The sequence below is a fragment of the Stegastes partitus genome, unplaced genomic scaffold (genome assembly GCF_000690725.1).
Source record: "Stegastes partitus isolate 25-593 unplaced genomic scaffold, Stegastes_partitus-1.0.2 Scaffold354, whole genome shotgun sequence".
Lineage (NCBI taxonomy): Eukaryota > Metazoa > Chordata > Actinopteri > Pomacentridae > Stegastes > Stegastes partitus.
Window position 1 is genome coordinate 58,392 of NW_007578085.1, and position 19,949 is coordinate 78,340.

Below are 19,949 nucleotides of genomic sequence, written 5' to 3' on the forward strand. Positions count from 1 at the left end.
AATCGCGTCTTCACATTGATTTTACATGTAAATCATTGGTGCGTCTGGTGTGAAGCAGGGTTCAATCGGCACTTTGGTAAGAGGGTGTAAGTCGGGAGTATGAGGGCGCAGCGCCCCTGTGACATTTTTTAGACAAACCTCTGAGAAAGATCACATTATTTTCCCTAAATCTTTCAGCCCCATGCCTAACTGCAGCATTCAGCTTAAAGCTCTGCTTTCTACGAATTTACAGGCCTGCCAGCATTGTTGTAGACTCTTAAGTGATGTGACACCCACATTTTGAGGAACTTTAATTTCCCAATAGTTAATGGGCAGGAAATTGCCCAGAAATATAAGTACATGCGAATTAAGTTTTCCCGGCAGGGCCAAAGCCCTGGAAGACAAAGCAAATTAGTCTGCTCATGTATCGAAAGCGTAGCAGCAGTGGCAAACTCCTTCTGAGTGCTGTCAAGCAGCAATGTTTGGACTTTGTCCAGTGACCATAAAATCTCTCAAACTGCTCCATCCTGATTATTATTTTTATACTCGAACCTTCTGAAAGTACTGCCTCCTGAATAGTGACTTTTTAAAACTTTTACCCAAAATTTAGTAGGTAGAAAATGCTCCTTTAGATCTACTAAGCTCTGAACTACCTCCCTGCATATGGGCATGACCATGTGCATGTCTTTGTTTCTCGTTTCAGAGCGAAGTCACAGACAAGCTGCGATTCACCACCTTCTACTTCTACTTCGGTCTGGTGGTCTGTGAGCTGATCCTGTGCTGCTTCAATGAGAAGCCTCCTCTTTTCTCCAATGTTGTCACTGACCCTGTGAGTTGTACTTTTTTCACCATCCAGGAAGCATGTTAGTGTGTTCCTGAACATGTGAACGTCTTGTATTCCTGCTGATATTGTATATTCAGTGTTCTGAGTGGTGCAGAAGTCTTGAGTGTGCTCTGCAGCGGCTCCATGCTTGTTTAAGCAGGTCACACTCTCTACACACACACACACACACACACACATACACACATTAGAATTCAGTTGCTGCTCAGTTGTGTCCTCGTTTAACCTCCCTGGCCTACTTTTCTGAACATTTTTCAATTTCTCCTCAGAATCCGTGCCCTGAATCCACAGCAGGTTTTCTCTCCAAAATGACGTTTTGGTGGTTCACGAGGTGGGCTCACACTGCTCTCTTCCACTGCACTGAACTTCCTTAGACCCACAGTTTGTTGTATATATAATTTTTTACTTTAGTAAATGCATTATGAAGTAAATAATTACCCGAATATTATTTTCTTTTCAGAAATAGAATTTCTAATGTCACGTTTCATAGAATCATATTTTATTTTATGTAGCACGTTATTTTCCCCTTACCTTTAAAGTAATGTTGCAGTTCAACAGAGGGTTCCAATTTGAACATTTTAGCTCCTGTTAGTTACAGCAACAAGAAAGCCAAACTAGTTCTGAATTACATAGTTAGAGGTTGGTGCTGTAGTAGCAAACAGACATATTTCTCTCGAACTAACTTAGACTAACAAGGCCACACGTGCTACCTAAATATCTACCATGATCTCCAATATCTTACTAGGATGGGTTGCAAGCTTAGATTGTTCCTCAAGGTGAGAAACCTGTATTAGCTACCACCTGTTAGCTTGAGTGACCACACAAACAGTATTTTTGCTCCTTACAGAGTTGTGTATGTTATTCTGAGAAACATCTTTCGAATCAAATCTCTGTCAAAATAATGCTGAATTAACTAGCTTGCTGCTGTTGCTAATACAAACACAATAGCTGTGTATTTGTGGATTTATGCCTTGGTAAATAGTGGAAACAAATGAAACCAGGTTTGAGATGGTTAGCAATTCTCCTCAGTGGTTCTGTTTTTATCTGTTTATATTACATGCTATTTGTGCAACAAAGAGGCCATGACTTATTTTTCTGGTGGGAGCACAGCATCGTCTTCCTCTTTTGCACTGTAAGCCAATCTCCCACTTGAGCCGGACAATGCATCAAGCCAATATCCGGTAAAATCTAATCCAATAGTACATAATGATGATTAGCAAATCCAGGAAACCCAATTAAGTGTTTTTTGTGGAGAGTAATTCTAACTAAGATGGCTCTTAGATAAAGGATTTTAGTTTCAGAATCACATTTTGGCAAATCAATAAAACATACACAGGGGATAGAAGAAGTCTTACTGAAGAAGGTTCAAAATGTGGTCTAATAACTATTTAGGTAATGTCCCATTTGTTTACAGTAATACACTTGTTAGTGTCGAATTGCCTAATGTACCAAATTAAATTAAACTGATGTTTCTTTTCCTCAGTTTGGCCATGAAAGGCTACAAAATGCCCCTAGAGGCCAAAGATCTGTGGTCTCTGAATCAGCGTGACAGCTCCAAAGTGATGGTGCCCAAACTTCTCAGCGAGTGGGAGAAGGAGCAGGCCAAGGCCAAGAGGTATGTTTGTTAAAGAGGAAGGTGGAAAGAATGGTTGATTTCTCAAATCCGTGGTACAGATGTTTTCCAGTGTCTTGGTGTCATGTACATGAAAGTTTGGTATCACAGTGTATGAAATTGAAAAAGTCACTGTGCTTGCACGCTAAAACAGCAGGCTAGTGGGAGAAACCAGGGTAAATCTGGAAACTGGAGAGCTGTTGTAACCTGAACACTTTAAAATCAGCAGTTGGTCAATATTCAGATTTACTTGCTACCATGTTTTGAACCAAAGCTAGATTATTGTAAGTGTATGACTGACGTGATGTTTCATAGGGACCAGACTCCCTAGTGGGAGCACTCAGTTTTCCCTTTATTGAGTGAGGGGTTCTGCACATAAAGACATATCTGTATGTTTATTTCAGTCTCAGTTTGAGTCAGAATTTTGATTAAATTATCTTGGACACAGAAAAAGGAAACTGTGACTCCTTTTGTCTCTCAGCACTCCTGCCAAAATGATTGTCGTCAAGTGGGCACCAGTATGAAGCTCATCCCACTTTTGACTATATTGGAGATGTGATGTTAACATGGAACACAGATAAATCTGGTTTTTCATATCCCTGGTATCCTGGTTACAGATGACTGCGTGCTGTTTGCACAGGTGCCTGTGAAGTTGACAAACCGTTAACTTATCCTGTAATTTCCGTTACTTCTAGCCTAACCTTAAACTAATTTGATTGTATCTATTAAAAGTGAGGCAACGCTGGCTGATAGCTGGCTTAACATTTTTAAACAAACATTTTATTTTACTTTATTGCCAGCAAAGGGAGATGCGAGTCACAAAAAATACTAAACGTGTCCTCCATTTTTGTCAGGCTGTCACTGCCACTAAGTAGGACAGTGAGCGGTGGATGAAGATATACAGCTGTTACTGGTAGGATAGGGTCGTCGTAATACAATTCTAAGACATCAAGTGGAGATAAAATGTCCATTTCAGTAGGACATAAATCTTTTGAAACAGACCACAATTATATAGTTTCACTTGTTTATAGGGCTAATTCATTCCTTAAAACAGGCATTATAGTTTTCAAGCATTTCTTAGGGACTATGAATGAATAAACATTAGAACTTGTCAACCAGTGCAAAGGTGTGACTCACTGATCTTAGTTAAAGCTCAATGGCACAGAGGAACACACAGTTACTATACCTGTTTTACTATACTTGCTAGTATAGAGGAATCACTTTACTGTGGGTTTTTGACATTAGAAAAAAAATCTAAATATTGCCACTAAAAGTGATAATGGATAATGAATTTCATTCTTCAGGCTGTGCTAATGAGATTTCTCATCTTCACGATGTAATCCTACCGAATGAGACCTTAGGTTTGGAGACCTTAGTTTTGCAAGTTGTGAATTGTTTACTGTGACTCATATACGTAGACATCTATAATATGCTTCTTTTTTGCCTTTAAAAAAAACAGTCTGAAACTTATCATGGACTCAGACTTTATGTTTTTTCAATGAAGCAGCCCCTCCTTTTACTTCCTCGTCAGAACAGAGAAGGGAAAGGATGTTGTCTTAGAAGGCAGGGCTCTTTGTGTGTGTGTGTGTGTGTGGGTGTGGGTGGGTGTGTGTGTGCGTGCAGGCGTATGTTCACTCTGTTTTTGCACAAGTGAAACCATGAGCATGTGTTTTGTAACCTTAGCAGCAGGATAGCTACTTGTAATACATGAAACTGGTACTACTGCTGGTATTTACTGCCAGTAAAGAGCTGAGGGAAACTTCTCACAGAAAAAAAAACAAGAAAAAAACAACTCACCCACATAGCCTGCAGCAGCATCAGAGAGAACGTATGAAAAGCTTTGCTCTGTTCTGTAGCGTTGCTGCTCTGACGTGCTCTGTATGTTCATAGAATATTTTTGTTTTTTAATGTCAGTGCCTCCAAGGATTACACGGATCCCCCGCTGCTCTGCAAAATTAACTACTTTTCTCATGTCTGTAATACTACATTCCACAGTCTAAGTCTGTTCAGCCACTTGCTAGAGAAATTGGTTTAGTTCCCAGCTACACTTTGTACTACTTCAGCAAAAAAAACACGCTCGACAAGTCGGTTGAACTCTGACCTCCATCAGGCTGCTTCCTCTCTGTGTGCCGCAGCTTTCCTGTCGGAGTTTCACTGTATTTTCTACACTGAGAGCAACTTGTAAAATGATATGGAAAAGCTTGATTAGGCCTTTTCACTTGTGGTCTGGAAACCTGTTTGGTGTGGTCTCGTTGAACTGTAGTCGCCCGTTAGTTCACTGCTGGAATCCGACTCCTGCACTTCAGGCTGGTATTAGAATTTTGTGTAGTTTGCTAAGCGTTCTTGTCACTGATCATTTCTTTTACTATGTCCCACTGCATGAGGTCCTTATGTGCACACTTTTATTTATCTGTTAAACAAATGCAACCACAATCAGTCAGAACAAGGGCGGCACTACGACGTTGATGCAAGTTTTTTTTTTTCAATGTTTGTGTTACTACTTGCTGTTTTGTCAAAGTTTTTGACATTTGACATATGACCTGTTTCATAGCTAAAACAATTTGTCATTTAATCAACTATTGAAAACATCTTTAAGGGCTCTGATTATTGTTGCTAGTAGTGTTGCAGCTCTTTTCACTATAAAGATTTTTCCTACAAAGAAATATTTTTTGAAAGTGTCTGTTGTCTGTCTCAAACTGTTGTCTCTCTCTTGGTACTTTATGAATTAAAAACTAGCTTGTGATTAAGAAGTAATAATTGGACAGAATCAAATGTAGACTCAAGATGAATCACAGTCAGGGCTGGGGTGGAACCGCTGGCATATAAAATTATAGAAAAATGAACAATTAAGTACTGAGCAGGAAGGATGAAATTATTTATCCTGTAAATAGCAATGGACCAAGAAAAGAGCCCAATCCATTGCTGATGGTTAGAGGGCTTTACTGAGCACCATCAGCAACAATAGTCTCTGAAGTCTCTCTGAAAGAGCATTATTGTAGTGTCTTTTTCCTATTTTTATTGCTCTATTGTCTCGTACTATTTTCGTCAACATGTTGAGCCCTTTGTGACTTTTCTCTCCCTTTCCCTCTGAATTTCTTTCATCCCCTAAATACCCAAACCTTACAGCCATTGTGAGCAAAGTCTGTCGAGTCAGGCCGCGTACTCCAAGCCCCCACCATCGACCACCAACCACATCACAGCAGGAGGAGGTGAAAGCAGCCCAGAGGAAGTAGAGGTGCTGCTGTCCAATCAGAAATCTGCTCCCCGCCAGCCATCCTTCCTACGCGCCCTCATCAAAGCCTTTGGACCCTACTTTCTCATTGGCTCGGCCTACAAGCTCCTGCAGGATGTCATCACCTTCGTCAACCCTCAGCTTCTGAGGTAAAAAGAATGTCCTTGCTACAGCACAGTCCCAGAAGATCTATCAATGTTCCAGTGTTGTCAAATGCTATTTTCAGGACATCTTTTGCATGTTGTTGGTTTGATTTGTTTTTCTGGAGTGTAGCAGCTGCCTTTGCTTGAAATACATACAGTTCTTGTTCAGCATGCAAAGTCATTATGTAAATATGTTTCATCTATATGCATGTAATGGCCCAAATGGAAATTTACTGATAACAGTTTCTATGTACGCCTTATCGCTATGTAAGTGAGGTAAGATATCAGCGATAGCAGACCAAATGCCGTGTGGTTAAAGATTTATCTTGATATTATATCTTTGCCACTGGTGTCACAGGAAAAGCTGTCAAATGTATCATAAGTCGAGTTGCAATTTCAAATCTGATGTTCTTTTATGAGACATCTGTCCGATAATTTTCTGTCACATTTATTTTAATATAATAACAAAATTGAATCTCTTGATTTACTGTGCTGCTTGATATTTAAAGCAAAGCATACATTTAAGACATTCTAATCTATATTTTCAAATATACTTTTCAACCTTTGAAAGTTGCCTACATGAGCAATACTTAAACCTTTTTTAAAGTATGTCAGACATATTGCAAAGGACTGTTAAAAAGTTTTAGTACTTCGTGTTTAGTAAATACAGTAATAAGTTATAGTTTGACTTATCAATAAGTCCTGCAGTGGCTGCAGGCTGTGCAATCATTCATGTAAACTTACAATACGACAATACCATTCTCTTGCTATATTATAGCTTGCCTTTGAGGTGCCTTTAAAACCTACACCCACCCACAAAATCCACACCCACCCATGCAAAGACCAGACACTCGGCAACTCAGATGTACCTGCTCAAGTTAAACTAGAGAGGCTGGCTCAACTGGCTTGATGGCAGCCTCAAGCTAAACATCATTAGCTGCTCAGTTATCCAACCATCATTGTAGATCTGGATCCTCTAGTTTTTGTTCTTAGCCCCCAGTATGGACATGAGAAAGTATAAAAGTGCCATAAATTGCCCCTCTCAAGTGGCTAGCTAGCATGCTGTCTGAGCCACTAAATACATCAAATAACAAGAAATATGTTGAGCTATTTGTGGCATGCTAAGCTAACTAGCATGCCGCTCAAGTCGCTAAATGTATCAAACAAAAAAGCAGCATGTTAAAACTGCTAGCATTAAGCTAAATAGTAAACTAATGGAACACCAAGCTATCAGCATGCTGCACTGTCTACCAAAAAGGCATTTTAAGATAAAAACAGAAACTAACTAGCATCCTAGAAGCATGCTGAACAATCCCAAGGTGACATTGCTACTTCTTCTTAGAAACCAACGTGCATCTAGACCGACTGATAAGTAAAACACACACAAAGAAGTGTAGTATTATTTGTGGAACCAGTCTTTGCACAGATTGGGTTTCCCTGATGCTTTGAAGGGAAATGCACAAACACACATAGATACAGGACTAACAGGTTATTTTTTGTTAAAAGGCGTGTTAAGTTTACCACTTGTGTTGTCAAAACAGTGTCAACAACATGTTGTCATACACTAGAAGATGGCTGATAAAAGTATGCCGCATGTTTGATTTTGATAACAAACAGCATGTTGCAGACAAGTCACAGATGAGATTAGAACCTCGGGTGGGAATGTAAATAGAGATGTGCTGACTCTTTCACAGCAGGAAGGCAACATGGCTGCTGAGGTTTCTGCCAATGTTATACATTTGAAGCACTAGTTACATTATCTTGTTAATGCTTGGCTCAATTTTTTTGGCATGGTACTGGCGGTCAGCAGCCAGGCTAGACTTTGTGTCATAGTGAGAGGTCATTTTTAAAGGTCATGTTAGGAGACCAGAAGCAGCCACATGGGAGTACATGGGGAGTGGATGGATGGATGGATGGTTGAATAGATAGGATGTGTATGCGTGTCTACAATGTAAAGTTAACTATGTGCCCTTATTAACAGGTTAGTTCACTGTTATGTGTTTTAACCTAAAAGAATTGTTCCTTTTCTTTCACTTTTTTTAGGATGCTGATCTCATTCACAAAACAGAAAGGCGTCCCTGATTGGTGGGGTTACACACTGGCCATGCTCATGTTTTTCACAGCCTTGCTACAGACTCTCATCCTCCACCATCACTTTCAGTACTGTTTTGTCACTGGAATGAATATTCGTACAGCTGTCATAGGCGCTATCTACAGGAAGGTATGTCAGAAGTCACATCTTAGTTTTCTGACTGTGCAAGATTCTGGTCATATAGTACATGTCATTTTGCAGGAGATATGGTTATGCTTTACAGAAGAGACATTTATTGCACTGTTAAGATTTGTGTTTTTTTTCCTCCTCATCCTTATTCTGCAGGCACTGGTGATAACTAACGCCGCCAAGCGTTCATCTACTGTGGGAGAGGTGGTCAACCTGATGTCTGTGGATGCGCAGAGGTTCATGGACCTTACCACCTTCCTCAACATGCTGTGGTCTGCTCCTCTTCAGATTATGCTGGCGCTCTATTTCCTCTGGCAGGTACATTCACAAATGGATTACAGGACATTTTCGTTTCTCCCTAGTTTGTTTTGTGGAATGAAGCCATGAATAAATTGTATAGTTAGGACCAGGTTTTTCCCTCCATGTTTAAGGAGCCCCTCAATGCCAACTGGAATCTGGAGCAGGAGTTTACATGTAGAACGATGAGTCTGTCACTCATTGTTGGCCAACCCCACACAGTGGGCTGTAACTTAGCCTTGTGTTTCCTTCTGTCAGTAATAATTTGATTCTCCCAAGCCAGAAGAATTGTAAAAGATAACCTCACCCTCATTGAATTACATTCAATCTAATTACATTACAAGCTGTTGAACCAGCAGCAGAGAGTCTGAAAGACTCTGGCACAGCAACCCAAACAGGAGCTGGGTCTGAATTATTTTAGCTACAGGCCTCAGTTGGTGCTGAATAACAGTAACTTTTTGCTTCAGTTTATTTTTTTCTTTTATTCTTAATAAGTAACAATGGAAATCTAAATTGGTGGTTCTCAGTCTTTTTAAGTCAGAAATCTCACAACTCATCAGGTTGGTGTCTGCCACCCCCCAACCCTCAAACATTAACACTTGGACATTAAACTCAAAACCCCTCTGATACAAAGACATCAGTCTCTTATAAACTGTCGGCACTATCAAAGTGTGTACCAGTAGCTGCACTGTAAGCTGGCAAGTAGAATATTTATACATGTGTTTAGAAGCAAGTAGGCGTATGCGCTTCAAAATGAGTATGGCAAAATGATTGGGTGCATGTGTAGGTGAATGTTGTTCATATTACTGAAACAAAGTGTAGGAGAATGATAGACTGACAAACAGAACATGTCTGTTCAGTTCCTTACTCACCACTGTCTTTTGGCTGATTAGTTCTTCCTCCTCACGTTGAAAAACCCGTAAGGCTCTGGTGATGAGAGAGGTTTAATTTCCAGGTGTCTCTCTCCTAACTAGTTTATAGATTTCATGTGTAAACTTCTGAATCAATAACATGCTATGGATACTCCATATTGTTTTTGTAAAGCTGTGTTGCAGAAATTCAAGATGATATTTTTCAAAGCTTGTTGGGAGCTTGGTTGGTAGAGTTGCAGTCGAACTTTTAGCCAACTTGCTGTTAGCCTGAACGTTGAGTTTAAATACTTATTCTAAGAAGCCTCATAATCCTTCTGTGTGACAGCTAGCTACAGCTGCTTGGTTAGGCATTTTTTGTGTTGCCCTTTTTGTGTCCAATCAGAAACTGCTCGGATATCCGTCACAGGTAAAGATATATTATGTAAAATAAAAAACACACTCCTGTCTAAAATAAGTTATTTCATTTTTTTATGTCAATTTATTCTTTTCTCCACAACCATCTGGTTAATGCCAGAACTTATCTTGCAACCCCATCTTGGGTCAGTATGTGCAGGTAGAGAGCCACTGATCTGAAATAACTGATAACTTGCAAAATTAGCCATTAGCCATCAAACATATTGAGTTATGGATCAACAGGTTGTTTCCATTAGCATCTCAGAGACTGACATTTTTCATTGGTGTTAAACTGTTTAGGAACTTTTTAGATGTTAATGAACTTCTACTTTTTAGTGGGTGAGACCTCCAATATTTTCTCTACACGCACATGTTTTTATTGAACAGTTGTGCTTCGTCTTGAATTATATCATCATGATTTGTTAACTGCGCTATATTTTACAGAACCTCGGTCCCTCTGTGCTTGCTGGTGTGGCGGTCATGATCATGCTGATCCCTTTTAACGCTGTCATTGCCATGAAGACCCGAGCCTACCAGGTATGAACAGTCAAACCAAAACATGGCCCAATTTAATATTAGCAGGTTGTTGTTGCATTATTTTTGTTTTACTGGTAAAAAAAAAATACTTGAATACCTAAAAATCACATACAGGTCTGTGTAGGTACCATCAGTTTAAGTGTTTTATATGTGATTTTGCCAAACAAGCCCGATTTATCATTGTTTAAAAAGAGAAAAATGCATTAATATCATAGCATTACCTTGTATTCTGTTTTGTGTGAACTAGAATGCACTGCTTTATTTGGAATGTGTAATTTAATTCTATCGAGTGTGAAATTCAGTTAGAATTTACAGGATTTATTGGGTTTGCAAGATGTTATCTTTGTCTACTTTTCACTATTTTGGGAGTTTGTTAAGTTTCAAGTTTCTCCTCTTGTCGTCTTCAGGTGGAGCAGATGCAGCACAAGGACGCCCGCATCAAGCTAATGAATGAGATCCTGAATGGTATCAAAGTCCTCAAGCTTTACGCCTGGGAGAACTCGTTCAAAGAAAAGGTCCTGGCCATTCGGCAGAAGGAGCTCAATGTGCTTCGCAAAACAGCCTACCTGGGAGCGCTGTCCACCATGGCCTGGACCAGTGCCCCTTTCCTGGTAGGCTCATTCTAATGTCTGGAAGAGAAACTGATTGATAACTGTCCTGATCACCTGTGCCCATTTTTACTCTACCATGTTATATGAATTGACCCATGAATGTGCAGTAAACGAAAACAGGCTGCATGAATGTCTGCCAAAACAGATATCATGTTTCCTTAAGGTGACAACATAACTAACAACACTGTTGTTCGCCAGGTAGGACCTATTAGAGGATGTCTTGTTGCCTTCAGGCTGCCTTCAGAAGCTCATAAATCATGTTTGACAGCTGTAATTACAACTTGGCAAGTGTTCAGGTAGCCTAGTTTGTGGTCAGATTCTACTAAGGAGCTTTATTTGAAACTTTTTTAAAAACCGGGAAATAAAAGAGCGTCTTTGTGTGGAGGCGTTAAAAGGAAGAGAATATTCGGGTCAGTTTTGTTAAACATATTTGAATGATTTCAGAGGAAGGGGCTTGCTGTGCATTAACACTTACATTTTCAGACAATACAAAATGTCACATGTAGGCATCATGAGAATTAAGAATCTCCTATTTAGTTTTTTATTGCCCTGAGTTGTATACCAAAATGTTAATGTTGTTATTATTATTATTATTACAAGTGTTTTAATACATTTATTTATCACGTATTTGTAGTTGACATCAACAGTAATTAGTCACAAAGAACAGAGTTGCAGAATGCCCAAATTATTATGAGTAAAGCAATTTGAATATGTTTTATTGCTACAAAGCTTTACGTGAAGGAAACAGCTCTATCACTTGGATATAACACAACTTAAATTAAACCCACTTATGGCCAACGGAAACAAAATGTGAGCACAACATCGACATATTCTCATCATTTAATCTGATATTATGAATAGCAGCAACTATTATCATGCATGAACAGATCCAAATGGAACAACATAAGCATCAGTCATGTTTGTGCCTTTCTAATGAATTTGAGGCCAACATTTACTGTCATTTAGCTCTGGCTGAGTGTATGGTTTCTAGTAGCTCCTGAAGGATCTGTTGTCTTAAACTCTGTGCTTTGCTGCTCAACAGACAGTACACAGCAGGTTTTTGAGAGCTTTGTCAACAAAAACGGCTCCCTGCTGTGGCCGAATTTAAAAATATAGTGAAGTCAAGTCATTACACAAAACTGTTTTTCTGTGCAAGTAAAACCCCACTGTTTCTGTTCCTTTGCAACACGTTTGCTCACCCCATGATTCTCATATTTAACCCAAGATTTCCATCAGCGTCAACTCGCTAAAGTTGCAGCAAAGACTGAATTTAATCAGGATGTACTATAATTACTCATGCTGCAGTTACCTGTCTTCTCATTCTCTGGATATACTGCACCGGTTCACAGTAATATGTCAAACCTGACTCAGAGCTTCAAGATGACCTGCTGGCAGAAAGCATGGTTAAATAATTTCATGACTGGGCTCCCAACCGACTGACAGCAGAGATAGACAAGCCTGAGGGCAGATACCATAGCAACAGTGCTTGTCCACTGACTTAAATCATAAACTTAGAGAAAGGCAGGGCCTCTGTAGGTTTGGTTAAAGAAAAGCATTGAAATGCCTACACATATGCCATGACAACCAAGGTGCTAATGTAAGAACAGTGTGAATGCATAGCGATTTTTTGAGAAAAAATGTGGCTGTTGTCTACATTAGTTATCTCAGTCATCTTTTAGTGTCACATGACACCATTGATTTTGTGGGCATGTTTTTTCATCAGATAAACACACTCTTTATCAGCCAAAGGCCAGTTTACATCAGTTATTCTAAATTCTGTAATGTGCTGAATATCTCCAGCTTTTTGACATTGAGCTTATTGCTGAGTCACTGGTTGTCCAGCATCCCAGCAGTGACTGCTGTACATCTCTACGGTAATCTGATGGACTTTAATGTCTGAGAGTCCTGTTTCCATGTGTTTCCAGGTTGCCTTGACAACGTTTGCTGTGTATGTCACTGTGGATGAGAACAATGTGCTGGATGCAGAAAAGGCCTTTGTGTCGCTCTCGCTCTTTAACATCCTCAGGTTTCCTCTCAACATGCTTCCTCAAGTCATCAGCAGCATCGTACAGGTAAACATGCTTTCCTCTGTTCTTTGCCATTTCCTTTTGAACATCTTTTCCGGTTTGTTTTTGTTTAGCCTGTTTCATTGTTGCCTTTGTGTTTGTTCTACATCTCAGGCCAGTGTGTCATTGAAGCGAGTCCAAAGTTTCCTGAGTCATGATGAGCTGGATCCAAATTCAGTAGACAAAAAGAACACAGCCACAGGTATAGTTTAACCTTCAAATAAAGTTAGAACATATTTCACTATACTGTCTGGCTTCTGTCAGTTTTTTTAAATCTATGATTTCACTGATCGCGCTGTCTTGACAAAATGTGTATTATATATGTAACTTGTCTGTTGTGTAAACTGAGTAATTTTTTTTAAAAATACAAGGCTTAAGTGCAAAGTCACTGCTTTACCATTTATATTTTCCATCCAGTGACTCAGCCTGCAGAGCTTTTGGATGACTAATAGCTTATTTAGTCTTTTGTCCTGTCAAATCTGCACTGTCATCAGTTGAAAGCTACTGAACAGAAGCTTACATGTGATTTTGTTTTGCAACAGAATTTTCAGTGACAGTTGTCAATGGGAAGTTCACCTGGGCCAAAGAAGATCCTCCAGTTCTGCACAAGTATGTCATGAAAAGCCACTTGCTGTATGGTTTGGGCTGCACATTTTAAACAATGTGCTTAACTGATAGCCACATTAAGATAAATAATCGATTAATCGGTGAAATAGTGCAGTGGACATTTTTCCTTTTGCTGGTAAAACTGTGTTAACCACTGGCAGTAAAATTGGCTTGGTTACATTAGGAATTTAAAGAGTGGAAAAAGTAAACACTAGATTACTACAAAATAATAAGTTTGTATAAAATTGCTATTAAACAAATCCAAACGTCTTCACATTGGTTTCATATCAAAATAACCCTCATGCCTGATCTGCATGAAGAGGTGATTTGTTCAGTGTAATTGAACATTTGGCAGTAGTCCAGCTGCTCAGCTGAGCAGATGTCCACAAATACTGTTGCGGCAAATTATCAGTCTAGGAAATCCGTCAGTATGTACTGTTAGCTCTGAAATGTATTTATACTCAGTGCAGACGTTGCTGATACACTTCATCACTCTAGTTGCTCGAAACATGATTAGAGTTCTGCTGCTGCTAAACATTAGCAGCATTAGCAAGTAAAGCTGCTCTCCGCTAACCAACACTCAGCTGCCAGCCTGTGTTACTACACGAGCATGAGTCTCAAGTAGCTAAACCGGAAAGCCACCAAACACCTTTTTACAACCTAATGCTGCAGAGTCCATCAACATGACTGCCAAAGTTAGCAGTTCGACAGCAGGGAGGTTCACTCGTTGTATGCGACTCTTAACGGCTGGTCAGCAAACATACCTCTGACTCCTCATTAACAGTCCACTTGGTGCCAAATCCAGGCACTGCATAAAATACATCTCCTGTGTGTAGTACAGAAAAAACAGAGTGCTTATGTAGTCTGTAGCTTTAATCTGTATGTGGTATGCTTGTACTTGTCATGTGTTTCCACTCTGAAAACATTTGAATGTTGACTGTGTGTTTGTAGTATTAACGTGATGGTGCCTCAAGGCTCCCTGCTGGCTGTGGTGGGTCACGTTGGCTGTGGAAAGTCCTCCCTGATCTCTGCGCTGCTGGGTGAAATGGAAAAAGTGGAGGGAGACGTTTCTATCCGGGTAGGACTTCAATTCATCTGCAATATACAGGAAGCAGCAGGTTATACTATGTTATTATAATCACCACTCCTAGGCTCGATGGAGAGTTTAAGCGTTTGTTTCAGTCTTTGTTTGGATTTTATGGGCGCAACTTCACTGATTTGGTCGAGTCTCGGCCCTCTCATTACTCTGATTTTCAGGGAACAAGAATGCAGTGTTAATGTTCATACTAGTTCAGAGGTAAATACCCTTGGAGGCATTAATATCAAGACATCTACATCCCCTCTTGACGTAATCACAGAAGCATCACCCACATTCATATTTTTAACTCTTATTTTATTACCTTTATTTAAACAGTTTGGTCCAACGACACCGTAACACCACCTTTTTTAGATTATGTGCACATTCACAAAAGAATAAAACTGTAAATAATGAATGGATTGTCAGAGCACTTCAAAGTGCTTTACAAGTTGATGCAAACCTTTTGGAAAAATCAAACACTCAAAAAGGGATCAAAGAAATATTACCAATGCAAAAATTCATAGTAAAATGGAAATGGGACGATGGGAATAATAGATTTTTGTGGTTTTTTCTGGTTCAAAAGGAAGCAGATTGGTGTGCAATGAATTTGGGTCTAATTAAGAGAAAACTCATTGCAATCTTACTTGAAATAATGATAATTAATCTCAATGATTCACATCTTTCTCATGTTGAAGAAATGTATGTACATTCTAGAAAATGCATTTACATTTATCTGTACTTATTAATGTGCCTACATGTGTCAGTCTAGGCAGTGTGTCTTCACTCCATGCTTTATGATAACGAGCGCAAATTATCACAGAGATCCAGAAGGGTCGCATTTAGTAGACTACAGCAGTGATGTGCTTAACAGATTGTAATCTCTTGAATATCCTTGATGCGTTAGAATGTTTCGAAAAACTAGAAATCATATGTTCTAGGGATATGAACATGTTAAGGGTTCCTAATAGTTGTCTGCATCTATCCTCAGGGGTCAGTGGCTTACGTACCACAGCAGGCCTGGATACAGAATGCCACCCTGCGGGACAACATCCTGTTTGGGAGACCTTACAATGAGCAGAAGTATCGCTGCGTTCTGGAAGCCTGCGCCTTGACCCCAGACCTGCAAGTACTGCCTGGAGGAGACTTGACTGAGATAGGAGAGAAGGTACGACAGCAGAACAAGCACCTACATTTTCCTGTCTTACTGTGCAGCCTCTTTTGGTTTTGGTATCTGCTTTAGTTCTGGTTTTCTTTCAGCAATTTCAGATTTTTCTCTTGAGTTAGCTGCAAACTTACCCGACTGTGACTAAGAGTTTGTTTTGAAGTACACTGTGAATGCACATGGTGGATTGGTCAATAGCTACAGGGCTTGATGTTACATGTTTTGCTGCTGCAGGGCATCAACCTTTCCGGTGGCCAGAGGCAGAGGGTGAGCCTGGCTCGAGCTCTGTACAGTGATGCTGAAGTCTACCTACTGGACGACCCACTGTCTGCTGTGGATGCCCACGTGTCCAAACACATCTTCGACAACCTCATTGGCCCAGAGGGCGTGCTGAAGGGCAAGGTGAGGAGAGTCAACACGCACAACTTTTAAATTAGTTAGTAGTACAAGAAGCCTTGGTAAACAACACTACAGAGACAAATGAACTAGAATGTACCGTTAGTAAATCTGACATTCACCTTTTGTCTCGAAAGTGAAACATCATGCTATCTGTTGCATAAGCCTTTCATGAATCTGGTCAGCAGAATCTACACACTCTGATTCAGGCTACTTGTACTTTCACAGGAAAGTCAACATAGAATGATTTGTATCATGGCTTTATGGTCTTTCTATCACATCGGTGCAGATGAAAACATACCAACATTTATTGGATAGATCATCATGAGAATTTGTAGGTTGTACGTGCATGTTAATGCTTTCTAAAAGATGAAACGTAGTGACTTTGGTGAAACCCTGACAGTGACACCAGCAGGTCAAAGATTTCACTTATCCAGTTTAACTTTGAGCTTAGCCCTAATCAGCAAACGTTGTATGCTAAAACACTAGACTAAGATGGTGATCATTGTAAACATGATACTTGCAAACATTAGCATGTTAGCATCTGGAACATGCTTCCATTTAGCTTGAAGCACCACAATGTCAGCCTCACAGAGCTGCTTGCATAGCTGTCATGTTTCTGAGTGTTGATTCATTTGAGGGAGTTATATCTTATCTACTTCTTAGTAGGAAGAAAGTTGTATTAGGTTTTTATCAGTTTATTAGTTGTTGGCCTTTTATATTATGACAACATTTTCTGATAAGACCGCTTTGACTTCTGTTGGGACTGCATTCTGCTGGCTAACTGTACTGGATATGGAACTGAGGTTGAGTTCGTAAATACAAGTTTGTCTATGTTCATGTGTAGGTTTGTTTTTTTTGAAATAGTTATATGTTGTTCTGTGTGTCATTTATTAGCTCACAAACAAATTTTTTATGTTGTTTGACTCCAGACGCGCATTCTGGTGACACACGGCATCAGCTTCCTGCCTCAGGTGGATAACATAATGGTGATGGTGGAAGGCCGGGTGTCGGAGATGGGCTCATATCAGGAACTGCTCAAACAGAACGGTGCCTTCGCAGAGTTTCTCAGGAACTACGCCTTAGAGGACATTGTAGAGGAGGACGAGGCCACTGGTAGAGCAAGACTTCCTTTTCACTTGTATCAACTTGTAACAATGCAAAAAAGATGTAGTAGATGGTTGAGGTTGCTTTGAAGTATGTCATACTGCTTTTTTTTTTTTACAGAAGAGTTGCTCGAAGATGAGGAACTGTTCCCTGAAGATGCCCTAAGCAACCACACAGACATGGTGGACAATGAACCAGTGGTCAATGAAGCCAAGAGAAATTTTATGAGGTACTGAAAACAGAAGGTTGTCTATTCAGCTGCCCTTGTGAGTAATTATAATTAGCCTTTCTCAGTCCATGTACATATAGTCTGTTCTTATAAAACTATAAGCAAGCACAACCTCAAAACATGCTTATGTTTAAACTATTTAGATAGAGCAGAGCAGTGATTGACTGGAAATTTGGTCATCAAAGCACATGCAAATACTCTTGTGGTGGATGTTCTTTATATAACATTAAAGATCTAATAATCTACTGATATTTCCTGAAAAGGATTTTTTATTTGCACGGCTTCTGAGAAACTCTAATTCCTAACATGACCATACTTAAGACATAAGATGAAATGACCATTGCCAAACAGTGCAATGTACATCTGTGCATGAAAAATTGTAAATCACAATAAAACAAGTTAGGAAACCTGCATTCCCAACACCATGGGAATAAAAGGGCCATCTTGTACACTGCTGTGAGCTCATTGCCATCTCTCCCTCTTATAGGCAGATCAGCATTATTTCCTCAGATGGAGAGAACCCCAGATCCCGCTCAGTGAGGAGACAAGTCTGCAGCCAAAGGAGACATTCAGAGGCACAAGAGAAAAAGAAACCACGGGAGGCAGAGAAACTCATCCAGGCAGAGACAGCGGAAACAGGCAGGGTCAGTCTGTCGCATTTCTAAGTTTTCTCCTGCAAATATCTGAACTAATAACTGCTTATTTCTATACTCTTCCCCCTTTTATCACTGCAGATGTTCTAAGAGTTTGAACAGACAACAGAACATTTTGCGTTTTGTGTCTGGTCTTTTATTTTGAGGGCAGTTTATGCAGACTAGGTTGATAAGCAGATAGAATAGAACGAATAAAAAGATGGCTGATTTCATTTTTTAAACTATTAAACAATACCTTTGGCATTTTTCATACTAAGCTGTACTTATCTAAATAACGGCATCATTGCTTCATAGATTTAGTTAAATCATATTTTAGCAGTTGCAGGTTTATGAGAAGTAAATGTCGACCCTTTTATAGATTTTTTTATGATGCATTACATTTAGTAAAATACATTAAATAAAACTGAAACCCTTAGAATTTTTTATCTAAAGATGTCCAATGTGAGACCGAGCCCAAAGCAGACAGAAAATCTCTCACTTTTTTTCAAGATAAACACACACAAGAAAACACTAAGTCTGTGGTTCATTTATAAATTTAAACTTGTAACAAAAGTGTACTTCCTTAGCTGGTTTCTGTGCACGTTCTTAAAATTGCAATATTACAAAATGTTAAGTTTAAACAAACATAAGATTAGAAAATGTAATTTTCTGCATGAAGAAACATCGTAATGACCCGAGGCCTGACAGAACTCTGTTAATTGTACTCTTATTCCTAACCAGGTGAAAGCTAAAGTGTACCTGGAATATGCCAAAGCAGTGGGGCCACTGCTGTCAGTGTTCATCTGCTTTCTGTACGGCTGTCAGAGTGCAGCTGCGATCGGAGCAAACATCTGGCTCAGCCAGTGGACCAACGACGCCTCGAGAAATCAGACCAAGGAGAATGTTCATATGAGGGTGGGGGTGTACGCAGCACTGGGCATTGCACAAGGTAAGAAATACTGATGCTGAACACCACAATAAGTTCTGGATGTATTTATTTTATAAAGCTGCCATAAGTAAAAAAAAAAACAAAACAAAACAAACAAACAAACAAAAAAAAAGTGCAAGCTGTGTTTTCAGGTGCACTGTGCTGCCCTGCCATGGTGCTGAAATAATTGTTATGTCTGTACAGCTACTTAACTCATTGGTGCCACATGACACTTCCACTCACACATCTTCTTGTTGTGGATTTCATTGAAGTAACCTGAATGCATTTGCCTTGCAGTTAGTAGAAAGGCTTTCTTTTCATACTGTAAGATCACTGGAGAGGTGCAGTGGGCCAGAGGACTGGAATAGCTTTAATACACAGACTCAAAGGACTGCCACTTCGTCTAATAATTACTATGCATTGTTCTTGTTTGGTGGTTTTTGTTGTTTGAACGCATGGGGGCTGAGGATGTGAGACAATGTTTTACTGGCATTTCTTTCCCAGTGAACTGTTACTTTGACCTTTTCACACTCAGGACAGATGCTGCCTGTGTCTACTAGTAATTCCATTGCATTTTCATTCCTTAATAAAACCTTCCTCTCCTATATCTGTTTCCTCTACTCCTCCTCCTCCTGTGGTTTAATCCAATCCCAGGTATCCTGGTCATGATCTCTTCCTTCACACTAGCCATGGGAAACATCGGTGCTGCCAGGAAGCTGCACTTTAACCTGCTCGAGAACAAAGTTCACACGCCCCAGTCTTTCTTTGATACCACTCCTATAGGACGCATCATCAACCGCTTCTCCAAGGACATCTACGTCATAGACGAGGCTCTGCCAGCCACTGTGCTCATGTTCCTGGGCACCTTCTTCGTTTCTCTGTCCACCATGATAGTTATCGTTTCCAGCACTCCCATTTTTGCTGTTGTCATAGCACCCCTGGCTTTCGTATACATCTTTGTCCAGGTACTCGGGTGGGAAATGGGGTTGTTGCTTGAGAGCCAAATG

The 19,949-nt window shown here is 39.8% G+C and overlaps 1 protein-coding gene across 2 annotated transcripts in view; it reads left to right on the forward strand.

The window, feature by feature from the left end:
• abcc3 (ATP-binding cassette, sub-family C (CFTR/MRP), member 3) overlaps positions 1-19,949 on the forward strand; it is a 72,859-nt gene that overhangs the window by 35,508 nt on the left and 17,402 nt on the right. Inside the window, exons 5-23 of one of the 2 annotated variants that reach the window (XM_008284297.1) lie at positions 683-808; positions 1,090-1,151; positions 2,304-2,435; positions 5,559-5,813; positions 7,851-8,028; positions 8,185-8,346; positions 10,035-10,127; positions 10,535-10,738; positions 12,664-12,810; positions 12,919-13,006; positions 13,347-13,413; positions 14,362-14,488; positions 15,477-15,653; positions 15,885-16,052; positions 16,979-17,162; positions 17,274-17,382; positions 17,870-18,026; positions 18,756-18,963; positions 19,597-19,907. In XM_008284297.1, the coding sequence (XP_008282519.1) occupies positions 683-808; positions 1,090-1,151; positions 2,304-2,435; positions 5,559-5,813; positions 7,851-8,028; positions 8,185-8,346; positions 10,035-10,127; positions 10,535-10,738; positions 12,664-12,810; positions 12,919-13,006; positions 13,347-13,413; positions 14,362-14,488; positions 15,477-15,653; positions 15,885-16,052; positions 16,979-17,162; positions 17,274-17,382; positions 17,870-18,026; positions 18,756-18,963; positions 19,597-19,907 (2,955 nt within the window). The remainder of the gene's footprint in view (positions 1-682; positions 809-1,089; positions 1,152-2,303; positions 2,436-5,558; positions 5,814-7,850; positions 8,029-8,184; positions 8,347-10,034; positions 10,128-10,534; positions 10,739-12,663; positions 12,811-12,918; positions 13,007-13,346; positions 13,414-14,361; positions 14,489-15,476; positions 15,654-15,884; positions 16,053-16,978; positions 17,163-17,273; positions 17,383-17,869; positions 18,027-18,755; positions 18,964-19,596; positions 19,908-19,949) is intronic. The other variant, XM_008284296.1, reaches the window with a different exon arrangement.